The sequence below is a fragment of the Onychomys torridus genome, chromosome 3, assembly GCF_903995425.1.
Source record: "Onychomys torridus chromosome 3, mOncTor1.1, whole genome shotgun sequence".
Taxonomy (NCBI): Eukaryota; Metazoa; Chordata; class Mammalia; order Rodentia; family Cricetidae; genus Onychomys; species Onychomys torridus.
In genome coordinates this window covers 133,615,770-133,631,572 of record NC_050445.1, presented here as the reverse complement: position 1 = coordinate 133,631,572, position 15,803 = coordinate 133,615,770, and the positions used below count along the sequence as shown (strand labels likewise).

General features: G+C 48.4%; 1 protein-coding gene across 8 annotated transcripts in view; it reads left to right on the top strand.

The window, feature by feature from the left end:
* Cacna1c (calcium voltage-gated channel subunit alpha1 C) overlaps positions 1–15,803 on the top strand; it is a 541,159-nt gene that overhangs the window by 338,476 nt on the left and 186,880 nt on the right. For all 8 annotated transcript variants that reach the window (XM_036181728.1, XM_036181732.1, XM_036181730.1 and 5 more), the window contains exon 4: positions 4,861–5,000. In XM_036181728.1, coding sequence (XP_036037621.1) covers positions 4,861–5,000 — 140 coding nt within the window. The remainder of the gene's footprint in view (positions 1–4,860; positions 5,001–15,803) is intronic.

Below are 15,803 nucleotides of genomic sequence, written 5' to 3'. Positions count from 1 at the left end.
ATTATTGAAAAGCAAAGAACTGTTCATTTATTGGAACAATATTTGCTGGGGGCATTATCTGTCTTAATTTGTACAGGTATTCCCATGATGGCCATACTTCTAATAAGGTGTGTAATCACAGAATCAGCCTTTTCAGAATTCATAGGAGTTGCCCACTGAAATCCTGAATAGGTGTCAATGGTATGGTGTACATACTTTAATCTTCCAAATTCTGCAAAATGAAACACATCCATCTGCCAAATTTTATTTCTTTGTATACCTTTGGATTGCTCCCTGCAGGTAATGGAGTTTGGTTATAGAAGGAACAAGTAGGACATTTTTTCACAATATCCTTAGCTTGTTGTCAAGTAATGGAGAAATCCTTCTTCAAACCTTTGTTATTTACATGGTGTTTCTTATGAAATTCTGAGGCTTCTAGCACATTACCTATTAGTAACTGATCAGTCTCATCATTACCTTGTGCTAGAGGTCCTGGCAGACCTGTATGGGATCTGATATGTGTTATATATATAGGATGTTCCCTTTTTCTGATGATTTCCTGTAATTGTATGAATAATGAAGTTAATTCTGTATTATCAGGAATAAATTTAGCAGTTTCAATGTGTAAAATAACTCTCTCTGCATATTGAGAGTCAGTGACTATATTGAGGGGTTCTGTGAAGTCCATCAGTACCATAAGAACGGCATATAGTTCTGCCTTTTGTACAGAGCTGTATGGACTTTGTACCATTTTACTTAAGTCTCCTGATTTGTATCCTGCTTTCCCTGATTTATTTGTATCAGTATAGAGTGTGAGGACTCCAGAAATTGGCTTGTGTCGTACAATGTGAGGAAAGACCCATTCAGTCTTCTTTATGAATTCTATCCTCTTGCTTTTGGGATAATGGTTGTTAATCTCTCCCAAAAAGTTACTGCAGGCTCTCTGCCAGTATTCATTATCTTTCCATAGTGATGAAATTTCCTCATTTGTTAAAGGTACTACAATTTCTGCTGGGTTCATTCCTGTCAACTGACGAAGTCTTAATTTACCTTTTTGAATCAAATCAGAGATCTTTTCTATATAAGTCTTTAATTTTTTATTTGGTTTACGTGGTAGGAATATCCATTCTAATATAATATCTTCCCTCTGCATCAAAATACCTGTGGGGGAATGTCTTGAGGGGAATATGACAAGAATGCATTTAAGTTCTGGATCCACATGATCCACATGTGCTTCTCGAATTGTCTTTTCTACTAGAGCCAATTCCTTTTCAGCTTCGGCTGAATGCATTAGCATTGTCAAATGCCAAGGACTCAGTTAATACTTTTCTTAATTCTTTATCTGATACAGCTTTTGTTATAGCTGTGTTCAGCCTTTGTAAAAAATCAGTGAAGGGTTCATGCTAGCTCAGTTGGTAGAGCATGAGACTCTTAATCTCAGGGTCGTGGGTTCGAGCCCCACGTTGGGCGCCAGATATTGGTGAAATTATTAAGGCCACTCCACGTAGTTAAAAGGGAGGTTTATTTTGTGGGGTAACTTACAAATGAAGGGGTAGGTTGCAGGGTCTGGCAAAGGTATAGCACAGTCCAGCGGTGCTCTCTGGAGAACTCTGCTCGGTCTACCTCCTGCGTCCAGGGTCCCCGAACCAAGAGAGCGACCTCCTCTTGATCCTCCGTCTTCCGCTCCCTCCTCTGCCCTGCCTTGTGGGCGTGATCATTACTGAAGCCTCAATGGGGGTTGGAACTTCCAGGCCAATGCTGGGATGGCTATCCACTACAGGTCTGTTCCCACCACAAGGTGTTATAGCTGCTTGAATTTTCTTCTTGGCTCTGTCTTCCTCTTCAGCTTCTCTCCTGGAGTGTCGGGCCTCCAGGCCACACTCTTCCCACTTCCCCACCTTCTCTACCCTTGCAGAGTCTACTCCAACCTGGACTTTGTTCTTCCCCAGCCAACTGTGCCTGCCTTCAGCATCGCTCACTGCTGTACTAGCCCCATCACTGAATGTGCAGCTCCTGCCCCATGGTACTAGACCCTGAGGTCGGTTTCAGAGCCTTGCCCCCACCCCAAAGGTTCTCCGGCATGCAACGGCACACACAAACATGTTTGTGACTGTCTTTGTGAAGCTTTGATTCAGTCAAATGGCATGGAACAAAGAACAGGCACTGCTGGGACAAGCCAGTGCTCAGTAAGAGAAGGCAGATCTCCCACCCTCCCGTCACACAGAGCAGAGCAGTATGCCACATCTAGGATGTGCAAACCTGCGGTGTGTGTCTGCACCACAGTGGAGGGCCCACATCCCTAGGATTCTCTCTTCTCATGCCAGGAAAGAGGCCTGTGCATGTGGGAACAGACTTCTCAGTCCCAGGTAGCCTGGATCAAGGGTTCCAGCTGTTGATGAAAGCCATCTAGGAATTCAGGATTCCCAGAATATAGGGCCCTAGGAGTCTTTGGGACATTGCAGCAGGTCTCCCTGAGGAGGGGTAAAGTCTGAACCTGGCGCTGTCTCTTCCAGAAAGCTTATTGTCTAGACAGCTGAGAGGAAGCACCAGGGTCAGTTTCTGGCATTTATCTGATTGTATCATAGTGGTCATGAATGACTGAGTGAGGTGGGAGAGTGGACGGAAGCATGAACATAGGCATGGATAAGTGTTTGGATATGTGTATGGATGGATAATGAATGGGTAGATGAGTAGATGCATACATGGTGAATGGAACGGATAAATGGGTAGAAAGGTACATGCATACGTAGTAGTTAGATATGTGGGCCGCCCAGTGAGAGTATTCATGAGCATATGAGAACACACGGAACTTAGTAGTGCCCACCCAACTTAGTTTTCTTCTCATCTCACCTCCAACTGAGTGAGATTCTGTGGAGAGTTGAGGGAGTATGGATGGGAATGGATTTGTAGAGGTTTGGGGGAGTGTGAATAGGAATGGACTTGTCATCTGGAGCTCAAATGCAAGCTCTGAACTATCCTGGGGTAGAGTGTGGAGATGGACTGAGTGACTGACAGCTCTCGTAGCGCCTTCTGTAGCCTGCTTTTCCCTTCAGTCTGCAGAGCTCTGTTCTAACCCAGCACCATCTGATATGAGGATGTTGACACTACCATGCAGGGCAGATTGGTCCTGCTCACTAGAGCAAGGCAACACACCTGCACATCTTGCGCTAAAATAAGTAGGAAGTAAAGAACCTGAGGTGTTGATTAAACCTGCCTGACCCGTCCACACCCTCCTCCTTAGCACTGCCTGATTGAGGGCTTCAGCAGCATGTGGGTTGGTAGTTCTTAGACTTTGAGGTATCTCCTACACCCCTGGAATTGTGTGGATCACACATTCCTAGGTATTATAGCCAGGTGCCCTACTCTAGCAGGTCTGAGTGGGGCCTAGAATCTGTAGTTTTTAGCATCAAAGCCTCAAATTGTTTTGCCCAGGATTACTCATGGTGAGCGTGGTGCTCCCTAAATGTCTAGGGATGGGAAAAGTAACAAGAAGCACTGGCCATCTGTTCTGGCCTAGTTTCCCACTGGACCCCCAAAGCCCCTGGCTCAGATTACCCCCGCCCCCACAGAAGGCCATCATAGGAGGTGGCAGGCCTTCTTGGGCAGTGATCCTCTATAGTATGTGGCTTGTATGTGTGTGGGCCCAGAGGTCTTCAGTGAACTCTCCTTAACCTGGTAGAGGAGCAGGAAATGGGTAATAGGATCCTGAGCTGAATGCCTCCTGGAGGCTGTGACCTGGCTGGCCTGCTTTGTGACCTGGGATAGACTGTCCCTGGTGTTTTGTAGCTCCAGGAAAAGGCAGCCTGAGGCTCCTGCAAAGATGAACAGTGGAGCATGAAGGCACCCAAGCAGTCTCCACCAGGTAGAGCCACCCAGGCTCTCCTAGGGTAGTGAGAGGGAAACAGTACTTAAGGAGGAAAACATGTGAGCACCAGGAGCTGGGTCAGTTGAGTGTGGTTAGGATAAGAGTTGCATGCTAAGCTCCAATCTTCTTTCTAGGTAATAGAGGAGAGAAGGCAGTTCTGCCCCTTGAGAAAAAAAGCCATCTTTTATATTCACCACCTAGTACCTGCTCAACTCATAGGTTGGTTTCTTCTGCTCACCTAAAGTGTGTCTTTAGACAGAGAGCTATCTTCCCACAAGAGACATCTCAAATGTCTGGATCCACATATTGCCTCTGTTGGGGCTACTGTTGACACCCTCATTTTCTTTGGGGTAGTGTTTTGTTTAGATGTCAGCTAGTGCCCTCACCGAACCCAGCCTGCTGCCCTTGGGGCTTGTTAACGGAATCATGGTACAGTATTGCCAGGGTTCTGCTCACCTGCTTCTCAGGAGCCCCTGCTATCCTGGATTATTGCCCTGGAGATCAAGGCTATATGAGTTCTCACTTCAGAAGGCACAACAAACTGTTATCTGGTTAAATGAAACTTTGGGGGTAGAAGGAAGAATTTGAATTTTTGTATTGCCTTAATTTACATTTCAACAATGGTGGTGTTTGAAAACAAGAACAACACAATTCTTTCCTCTCCACAAACTGGAGCTCTGGTGTTGGAGTGGGCTATGGAGTTTTAACTTGTAGGCTGCATGTCCAGCCCTCTACCACCTGTGCTCATCATTGCTGGCCACAGCATTGCATTCTGGGAAGCATATCACTAGGCCATTTCATTGCCAAGCGAACAGCACAGGGTACTTTTACAGGTGATGATACCTGTGACTGTGAGGGTACAGGTCACATGCTTTGTTGGGACCACACTGAGCACATAGTCGGTGGCAGGCTGAAGCCTGTGCTGAGTGTGAGGGCACCTGTGAACTCTGTGTGTCTGCACTCCCCAAATCCCTGAGCTTAATGACTTTTCTCTCTTTTCTATTTTTGTTTCCTAGGAACGAGTGGAATATCTCTTTCTCATAATTTTTACCGTGGAAGCATTTTTAAAAGTCATTGCCTATGGACTTCTCTTTCATCCCAACGCTTACCTCCGCAACGGTTGGAATTTACTAGATTTTATAATTGTGGTTGTAGGGTAAGTGCAGAAGTTTTGTTCCTTTTCTTAACTTTCCCTACCCATGCCTCTTTGCCTCTGTATCCCTACCTCTGACTTGATCTAACTGAACTTGTCTTCAGGCACCATGAAAGGATCTGTTAAAAACCACTTTGAATTCAGACTGTCTCCCAAGAGAGAAATTACAAACTTATCACCCCTCCCACATGTCAGTATATGTGTGCATATGCATGCATATACAGACACCCATGTATATACACGTGAATGCAGAGAAATATGTATTTATACACATGAGCATGCATATGCACACACACATACATGACTTTGAGCGTTCTTACTGGAATCGGTATTCTGTTTGCAGGTGAGGACTTTCATGTTTACAGACTTTTACTCACTTTTCAGCCCACATCTGACTACTTCTCTGCCATAACCCTGAACCATTACTTAGCCTGTAGTACATGCAGTCTATGAGTTTGGGACATGTTGAGGACATGCACTCTGCTGCCAGACTGTGGTCCACAGCACATACATGCATACCGCCCATCCCCCTCCTCACCTCCATGGCGGGCTTTATGCTGTAACTCCAGAAAACCAGACTATTCAAGATAACTGGATGCAAAGAAAACAGTGAAGTCTGAGAGGCAGAGGTGATAGATAACCACACCAAGACCAGATACTCCCTTCCCCAAACATGCTACTATGCAATAGTGTATTGGGAATCTAAGTAGAAATTGGAAGCCATTGAGAATAAGAAACATAGAGCTCAGCCCTAAACAAGGTATCTAGAACAACCCTATAACCACCACCTCCACCTTCTCCTCCTCCTCCTCCTCCTCCTCCTCCTCCACTACCACCACCACCATCACCACCATCATCACCATCACCACCACCACCACATCACCTCCTCCTCCTCCTCCTCCTTGTCCTCCAACACCTCCACCACCACCACCTCCACCTCCACCTCCACCACCACCACCTCCACCTCCACCTTCACCTCCACCACCACCAACTCCACCTCCACCTTCACCTCCACCACCTCCACCTCCACCACCACCAACTCCACCTCCACCTTCACCTCCACCACCTCCACCACCTCCACCTCCACCTCCACCTCCACCACCACCACCTCCACCTCCACCTTCACCTCCACCACCTCCACCACCACCACCTCCACCTCCACCTCCACCACCTCCACCACCACCACCTCCACCTCCACCACTACCACCTCCACCTCCACCTCCACCTCCACCTCCACCACCACCACCTCCACCTCCACCTCCACCTCCACCACCTCCACCTCCACCACCTCCACCTCCACCACCACGAACTCCACCTCCACCTCCACCTCCACCTCCACCTCCACCACCACCTCCACCTCCACCTCCACCTCCACCACCACCTCCACCTCCACCTCCACCACCATGAACTCCACCTCCACCTCCACCTCCACCTCCACCACCTCCACCTCCACCACCACCTCCACCTCCACCACCTCCACCTCCACCTCCACCTCCACCACCACCACCTCCACCTCCACCTCCACCTCCACCACCTCCACCTCCACCACCACGAACTCCACCTCCACCTCCACCACTACCACCTCCACCTCCACCTCCACCTCCACCTCCACCTCCACCTCCACCACTACCACCTCCACCTCCACCTCCACCTCCACCACTACCACCTCCACCTCCACCTCCACCTCCACCTCCATCTCCACCACTACCACCTCCACCTCCACCTCCACCTCCACCTCCACCACCACCTCCACCTCCACCTCCACCACCACGAACTCCACCTCCACCTCCACCTCCACCTCCACCACCTCCACCTCCACCACCACCTCCACCTCCACCACCTCCACCTCCACCACCACCACCTCCACCTCCACCTCCACCTCCACCACCTCCACCACCACCACCTCCACCTCCACCTCCACCTCCACCTCCACCTCCACCACCACCACCTCCACCTCCACCTCCACCACCACGAACTCCACCTCCACCTCCACCTCCACCTCCACCTCCACCACCTCCACCTCCACCTCCACCTCCACCTCCACCTCCACCTCCACCTCCCACCTCCACCACCCACCTCCACCTCCACCTCCACCTCCACCTCCACCTCCACCTCCACCTCCACCTCCACCTCCACCTCCACCTCCACCTCCACCTCCACCTCCACCTCCACCTCCACCTCCACAGCTTAAGGAATATTGTAGAAGGGAGGAAGAGTGAATTTGAGAGTCAGAGAAGGAGGAGTGTTGTGACCTACCCTCTTGTGGACATGACAAGGCTGTAGCACACATGAACCCATGCAGCGGTCCTCACCTGCACAAGAACAGGCAATTACGGAGTAGATGGTCCTCAGGCCCCTTGCCTCACCGAGGAACTGTCAGCAGTTGATAGCTGCGGGAAGAAGGAGAATTATTCTTTTTTAAGAGTGTGAGCATTGGTAAGTTTTCCATGTTCCAGTGGGTGGACCCATGCTCCTACACATATGGGCAGTACTGACTGGACTCTGGTGTATAAATAAAAAAACAAAGTTGGGAGGAAGATGTGTTGGGGAAATATGGGAGAGCTGGAAGGGTATTTCATTGTTTATATGTATGAAATTAATCAAAAATTAAAATTATAAAGACAAATAGAAGCTCACATGACTTTTAAGTTTAAAAAACTGGAAGCCATGATCTCTTTATCAAGAAGTTAGGAAATTCTCCAGAGAACAGTGACCAGTCTCTTTCTTGACTAAAAGCCAGAAATGTCCTCGGGACTCTTGCCAGCTCTGCCCTTGCTGGAAGCCAATGATTCTGCAAGTGTTTGGAGGGCTCTGATCTCAAACTGGTTCCTTGATGACTCCACAGTTACCTCAAACTTTAGGGAGGCAGAATGTACAAGTAGCAATGAAGGTCTGTTAAGAGGAAACTCATCCTGGTCAAGAGAGTAAATCTCTGGCATGGGTGGAGACTGGTTCCAATCTCCTGGCCCAGGGACCACCCTGGGAGGCAGGCTCACCTCAACCCATGCTAATGAAATGGATGGAATAATGAATTCCTTGTACTGGAGGCCAGGCTCAGTCACGCTGTGTCAACCATTACTAAACAGGTACCCCCGCCTAGTGCAGTTTCTTGTTACAAGATAGGCTAGAAAAATGGTGCCATCTTAATTAGTGAGAAGAAAAAGAATGTTCAAAAATGAGAAGAGGGATTTGTAAGAATCATTTACTCTGGGTCCTTTCTATCAAATACTATATTACTTGTGTTTTATGATAAGGAATTCAGATTTCTTTTCTTCCCCAACTTGTAAAAGCTTTATACAAATGTTTTCATTCCACACACACACCCCTACAACCTTTGTTCACACGAAAACCCTGCTACATTCTTGACTAAATGGCTGACACGCTCCCCAGTTCATTTCCTGTGCACCCCTTCTCTTAGGACAGCCCACTCTCACTGAGGTCAGCCTCTAGACAATGGGACAAGATACCGTCAGCACCTGCATGAGAATGAACACCCCTCCTGTCTCTCTGTTTTGCTTTTCAGAGCTCACCCTCTTGACCAGGAGTAAAGTGTTGCCTTGTTCAGACACTTGAAAATAGTAAGAGAAGTTAGCAACCCCGAAAAGATTCTCCATAAAATCCCTGTTCCTAACAGGCACACGCAGATGGGTGAAGCGTGCTGTATAAAGACAGTGATGGAATTCCAGCTCTACCTGAGTGTTTTGAAAACGCAGCTACCTTTGCAGCAGCTTCCAGCCGACCACACGCCAGCCCCTCTCCGCTGGCGCCATTGGAAGCCTGGCAGTCACTTTCAGGATGGCCACTCTGCCAATTATTTTCCCCGAGTCTGGCAGGCTCCAATGCCAAGTGCAGGATGTCAGGAGGCTCTTGTCCCTGGAGCTTATTTTCGGTGATTCCTTTGTGCTATACTTGTGGAGACCTGGGCTTTGGTGGTTTCCCCAGAGCACCCGTTGTTCTTTAGTTTGAGGAGCACCTAATTGTTTGCTACTGCAGAAAATAACATGGGAGCAAAGAAGGTCTTCATGGTGATGTCCTTGTCCTTGGCCATCCAGACAACTCCTAAGGGTTGAGTTTTGTTTTGGTTTTTCTGTCTTATCTCACATGGTTTGTCCAGTGAATGATGCACTTGGACACATGATCATTGGGTATACTCAAGAGAGACAAGGAGCACTGAGGTCATCAGTTTATCAGCCAGGTCTAGATCTGGTTCAAAACTTGGGGAAGGACACACTTATGTAAGGGGTTTCATTCATTGACTCTTGACAGAATAAACTAAGGCCTGAGTGAGCCAAGCATGCCTTAGCAGCTAGTTCAGTGGTGAGTTGCTCCCAACCCTCTAAACCTATTAGAAATTTGGCATCTTTCCCAAGGTCTAAGTGTCCTGGGAGCCCACAACACAAGCAGAAAGGAGCCAGTGCTTCTGGGCACAGTGGAAGCGCTGTGACCTGCAGGGACCGTTTGCCTTAGGCAGACACTCCGTTTCTTCTCATGCTTATTGAAGATGCTGAGTGTCATTGGATGTGCTCTGCCCACTCCTAGCCTTGGCTGGAGCATGGGAAGAGGAAACCATACCAGTGAGGGACCTCAACCAGGAGCCTTAGAGGTGGGATTCAGCACTTTCCTGGCCAGGCCACAGGAGATAGTAAATCACTGGCCAATGCCTGTCTATTAGTACCTTATTGGCCCCTGCTTCACCCCTTAGCATGTGGCTCCTTACTGCTATAACTCTGCCAACTTCTCAAGGAGTCAACCCATATTCTATCCCTTCCTGGGGTCCAGGCTGAGATGTGAAATATCCAGATTTGGGAGTCTTTCAAATAACACTCGCTCAGCTTGTGATCTACTATGGTCTTTGGGGTACCCCTCATTGATCTCATATGAAGCCATATTTAGCTATATTTCCTTTACCAGGAGTACTAGCCTATGAGTTTTACATCAAGCTTAAATCCTAGATTGTCTTTCTAATAAGAAAAATATTCCCTGTCCTTGGAGGATGTGAGTTACCAATTCTCTCTAGCCATGCCTCTTTTTAGCCCCTTTACAGTAGTAAATTGATTCTCCTTTGCCCCTCTATCTTGAGAAATCATTCCTCCTGTATCTTCTTCTGAAGCTAACTTCTGGGAAGGTTGTAGTTGGAGGCCTTCTCAGAGGAAGGACAGAGCAGCAGTGAAGGGTAAGGTTTTCAGCTCTCAGCTATTGCTCTGACCTTGTGGCTTTTAACTCTGCAATTGGCTCTGTGTTTCTTATTTAACAAGATGGTTACATCTACAGAAGGTTTCTTAAGACCTCCTACAAATCAGAGGGGACTCTGACTACAGCCCCGTGTCCCTTCATGTGTCTGATTGCCATCTTGGTGGCCTGAGATAAGAGGTATTTCCTTTCCAAAGTGGAGTGGTCTCTTTGGTCTGATGGGAAGAAGGGGTGACTGAGTGAATGTAGAAGGGACTTCAGAGCCCTCTCTGGGTGCTACTTACTCCTGAACAACCCAAGCAATAAGGACTCCTCAGTAGATCCCCATTCAAGAGATTCTAGCCAGCTACAAAGCCTTCTGCTCTATCCCCAGCGCCCTTTCAGGATGGTGGCTGTGTATCTGATTCTCAGGGCTCTCTGGAATCTTCTTATCTTCCTCTCTTAAAATCTCTAATGCCTGGCTTGTCATGCTTCCAACCAAGCAGGACCTTGGAACCAAGCCCTGAGGAATCAGAGACACAGCTTTTAATCCAGGTTATATACAGCGGGTTCCCCTAGCCAAGGACACCTCCTACAACATGTTTGAGTTTTCTACCCCTCCTACATTAAAAGCAGACCCTCACTGAAGTGTTCTAAGCTGGGGGGAAGGGGCTAAGGAGAAGAAAGTCTTAGACATCTGCTCCCTTCATGGAACACTGATTTGTGAATATCCCTCCCTCCAGTAAGTCTGTTGCTTTCTTCCATACACACGGTGAACAAAGTCGGGCTTTGATCTGGAATGTTGTTTGACCAACTTGCAAACCAGCATCTGATTGTTTGGGATTCAGGGATCTAGATTTCAGTGGAAAGAACTTTCCCTTGTGAACCCACTCTGCTCATCCTGGAGCTTTTGTCCAAGACTCAGGCATGTGAGTGCAACACACAGAGACTCAGGGCAAATGAGTGCAACACATAGAGAGTCAGGGCATGTGAGTGCAATACACAGAGACTCAGGGCACGTGAGTGCAATACACAGAGACTCAGGGCACGTGAGTGCAATACATAGAGACTCAGGGCATGTGAGTGCAACACACAGACTCGACATGTGAGTGCAATACACACACATACACACACACACACACACACACACACACACACACACACACATACTCAGATTGCCCAGCAGAGGGAAGGAACTGGAAGACTCTAGATCTGATCTGCCCAAGGCTGCCAAACTTCTTTTTCCTTTTGGGGGGTATACAAGTTGGTATTTTTTTGTAAATGTTAAAAAATAAAGAAAGAAATAAAGTTTATTCTAGCCAGAATCCTTATAAAGTTTTATCCTGAGGCACCCAAGAAATATTTAGCTCAGAGCCTAGGGCGTTCAGCCATGGCCCTGCTGTCAGAGCTGTCCCTGCCCCTGAGGATTTCCATGGGAGAGACTTTGAAAACTCTTTACCCAGACCATGACCCCTGGGGCCCTGGTCCTGCCTGGCCTTGGGCTTCTGCAAAGCTAAGCCTCCAGCAACACCTGGGCCTCGCTTTCCCGACTGGTTTCCTGGTACATGAGTCACTTAAGGGGCCTGTTCCTCGAGGTCTAAAGTTGCCTTGGCCATCACTTGGCTGGTTGTGATAGTGGACCCAATTCTAATACAGGGCTTCTTCCATAACCCCGGACTTGGGGATGTGGCCACATCGCTCAGCACACTTTGCTGACAGTGATTGCTGACAGTGATTGCTGACAGTGATTGATTGCTGACAGTGAGTGATTGCTGACAGTGATTGCTGACAGTGATTGCTGACAGTGATTGCTGACAGTGATTGCTGACAGTGATTGCTGACAGTGATTGCTGACAGTGATTGCTGACAGTGATTGCTGACAGTGATTGCTGACAGTGATTGATTGCTGACAGTGATTGCTGACAGTGATTGCTGACAGTGATTGCTGACAGTGATTGCTGACAGACAGTGATTGCTGACAGTGATTGCTGACAGTGATGCTGACAGTGATTGCTGACAGTGATTGCTGACAGTGATTGCTGACAGTGATTGCTGACAGTGATTGCTGACAGTGATTGCTGACAGTGATTGCTGACAGTGATTGATTGCTGACAGTGATTGATTGCTGACAGTGATTGCTGACAGTGATTGCTGACAGTGATTGCTGACAGTGATTGCTGACAGTGATTGCTGACAGTGATTGCTGACAGTGATTGCTGACAGTGATTGATTGCTGACAGTGATTGATTGCTGACAGTCACAGCCTTTCTAGGTATGAAGGACTTGCTCAAGCTCTTCTTCCTATTTTTCTCCATTGATACCAAATACCTAGAATCCTGGGCCATCCCTAGTCAGGTGTCCTCTGGCTAAGCCGTTCCTTTCACTCCCATCCTGCCGAGACCACCCACTCGCACACACCCACCTATCCCAGGGGTCTGCAGACATTGCCGAGAAAGGGCCAGATGGTAACGGTCAGCCTGAGAGCCACACAGTGTCTGTCCGCACTGCTCAGGCCTGTCTGTACCAGGAGCCTGGCAGTGTGTAACTTCATTTGCAAGGAGGTGGCCTACCCATGCCCTGAACCCTCAGCTTTGTGTCTGATTGCCCCCTTCCCTATCTGGCTCTCCCCAGGGCACTGCCCCCCAGCCCCTCAGGGGGCAGAGGCTTCCCCCTACTGGGGGTGTGGGAGGGAGTTGTTTCTACCTTCAGATTATGTCTCCTTACCTTTGCCATATGCGTCATCAGACTCTGCACCCTCTCCTTGTCACTACCCTCTGCTCACCTGTGAGTCCCCCTTCCTTGTCCAAGAAGGCACAGGCCACTCTAGTTCTCCTTAGTATTCACTTGCCAGCCTGCCTCTCCCTTCTCAACTGTTTTCCCCAGGGATCCTGACCCCCGTCCTATCTCAACTGTCCCCTCCTCTGTCTATAACTAGTCTCTCTGTCATGACTAATAAAATACCCTCCCCATGTTAAAGTGTCGCATCGCATGCTGCTCCTGACCTCACTGTCTCTCTCCAGCTTCCTCCCTCAAATGCCATGACTCCAATAGTTCTTTCACCCTGCAACCTTCTGTATGGACCCTTTCCTTCTCCATGCCTGTCCTTTTCACCTGCCAATCAATTTAGGGCCACTCTCCATCATTACAGCCACACCAGCATGGACCCTTGGCTTACACACTCCTGTCTTTGCTTGACTTGTGCGCCAGGAGAAAAAACACCTACCCAGATCCCACTCAACTCCATGGAAATTTTGGTACCTGAACACAGAAATCCATAAATCTGAAGACAGTTCCACTTTGCACTCATGATCACCAATGTCAAATTGGCCTCTGGTGATACGCAGCAATCCTTCCTCATGTCCCCACTCCATCCCCTCTTCACTTGGGTGACTCTTCTGTAGTTTATTACCCTCTTCAAAGTCTTCCAGTATACCCCTCCCTTCAGATTTCCATCTGGTACCCTGGGAGAGACTTTCCTCAAGGAAAAATGCAAACAGAAGAGGCTTTCCTGTGTCTCCAGTCCACATCTATGACCTTATAATGTACCTCTCTAGGTCTCTGAGAGAAAAGTGAGCACCCAGCTGGGCTTCCCCTTCCTCTCCACCAGAAGGTGTGTTGGCTTTTGTTCAACTGAGCTTTGCCCCATGTAAAGCCAGCATCCTCAGAGAGCCACAGAACCCCCTGCCTGCCTTCTGAAGGGTGTGAGTCCTCCATATTCTGTATCACCAGCTTTTTCATAAGATGGCTCCCATCTCAGCCAGAACTCTTATGCCACACCCACTTTTGTGTTTCTCTTCTCACATTGGCAGGAAGTTTCAAAGAGTTGCTGTACACTAACCTTTAGTCAAATGCAGCCACAGTAGCCAAAACTGAGGGCACTGTACATGTTTCAAAAATTTAGTATTACACAAAGGATGTCAAATATCTCATTGTTCTTCCTTCATGTTGAAATGCTGTATTTTGATGGTGTTGGTCTGGATAAAATGTGTCTCCATAGTTAATTTCACCTTCCTTTACTTTATTAGCATGGCTACTGGAGAGGTTGCTCGCTTGGCTCATGTTTAGGCTTGGCTGTGTTTCTTGCAGGCAGGGCTTGCTGTTCTTACTGGCTCCAGCTTTTGCCACTCTTTCCCGGGCCTCTCTACCAGGTCTTTCCCCCTTATTTCCAAATCAGATGTTTTCTAGGTCTCAGTGGCGTTGGCCTTGCTAAATGAAGTGGTTAGTTTCCCATATGTGTCTTCAGCTCTGGACAGTTGACCATGGCCATCTCTCTTTACAGTCTCCATGGAGTGTCAAGTCTCCGGCCCACAATCCACTCCTCATCAGTCTCCTTCTTTGATTTATTCTGATTGCCTCCATAGTATGGGAGGACCCCGCAACCCAGTCCTCTCCCATCCAGCTTCCAAACAGATCTCATATTGTCCAACTCTAAATACGCCCTGTACAGAAAACAGTTTTGTCTATTCTAGACCTTCTTCTGACCTCTGGCCATATTGACACCAGCTCAGAAACCGTCAGACATCCAACAGTCAGCCCAGACTTGGAGAAGGTGGCAGTAGAATGTGGATGCCTATACCACCATAGCCCATCCTTCTTATTGCTCCAGCCCAGGCTGTTGGAGTCCCAACTCAATCCTGTCACTTCACACTTACCAACTAATCCAACAGCCAATCCTATTAGCTCTTTCTTAAAAATAAAGCCAGTATCTGATGCTCACAATCTCCCAAATTACCACCTGGCCTGAGCCCCAGCCTTTCTCCCCAGGCCACTGTGGCAGCCTGCTCTGTCCCTGCCCATGGCCGGCACCATTGGGCTTAGTTAGACTTCACTCAGACTGTGTCCATTTTCTGCCCAAGGTTCCTGTGGGGCCCCTCCTTCCTATCCAATTTCATCTTCCCTCAATCTTCTCTGCTTTAGTTGTACGATAGTGTTGGCCCCTAACCTCTCACGTTGCATCTCCCAGGATCACTGTCCCAACTACTTCCCTGCCTGGAGTGGTCCCCAGACAGCTGCAGAGGCCACCCACTCTCTCTGTGCCTCTTCTAAAGTACCACCAGAGCAAAGTTCCTTTCTGAGCTACCTCCTATTCAAAGGCTGGTCTCGTCCCCTTGTCACTGCAGACCCCTCCTCTTTCCAAGTATCACACTCTGTGAGGTCTAGTGACTGACAACTCAGATCCTGACTGCCCCTAGAGATGGGAATTGAAGGGTCAGAATACATCTCTTCTGCTCCAGCCAAAGTATCTAGCACAGTACCTGCACACGGTAGGTGCTGGGTTTGTTGGAGATGCACAGTCACAGACACATTGTTGGAGCAGAAATCTGTGTGTTTCATTGTTGTGCTTTCCCATGTTGGTGGGTCCTGCTTGAGGCTCTCCCACTTCAGCCATTCATCAACATGTGGCTCCTGGGTGGCAGTGTCCCGCACAAGTGAAGTGGATTTCTAAGGTTGTTTGTTCCCTGGAACAAACCACATTGAGACAATCATCAGGATGGAGGCATAGGCTGGGGGCACGTGGCTCCTGCCACTCATGGCAGGGAAGCTGGATTCCACAGCAGTGATGACAGCACCCAAGAGAAAGTGGACTTCCCTGCTTTGTCCCTGTGCCTGGGCAGCCGTGCCAGGACCCTAGCTCGC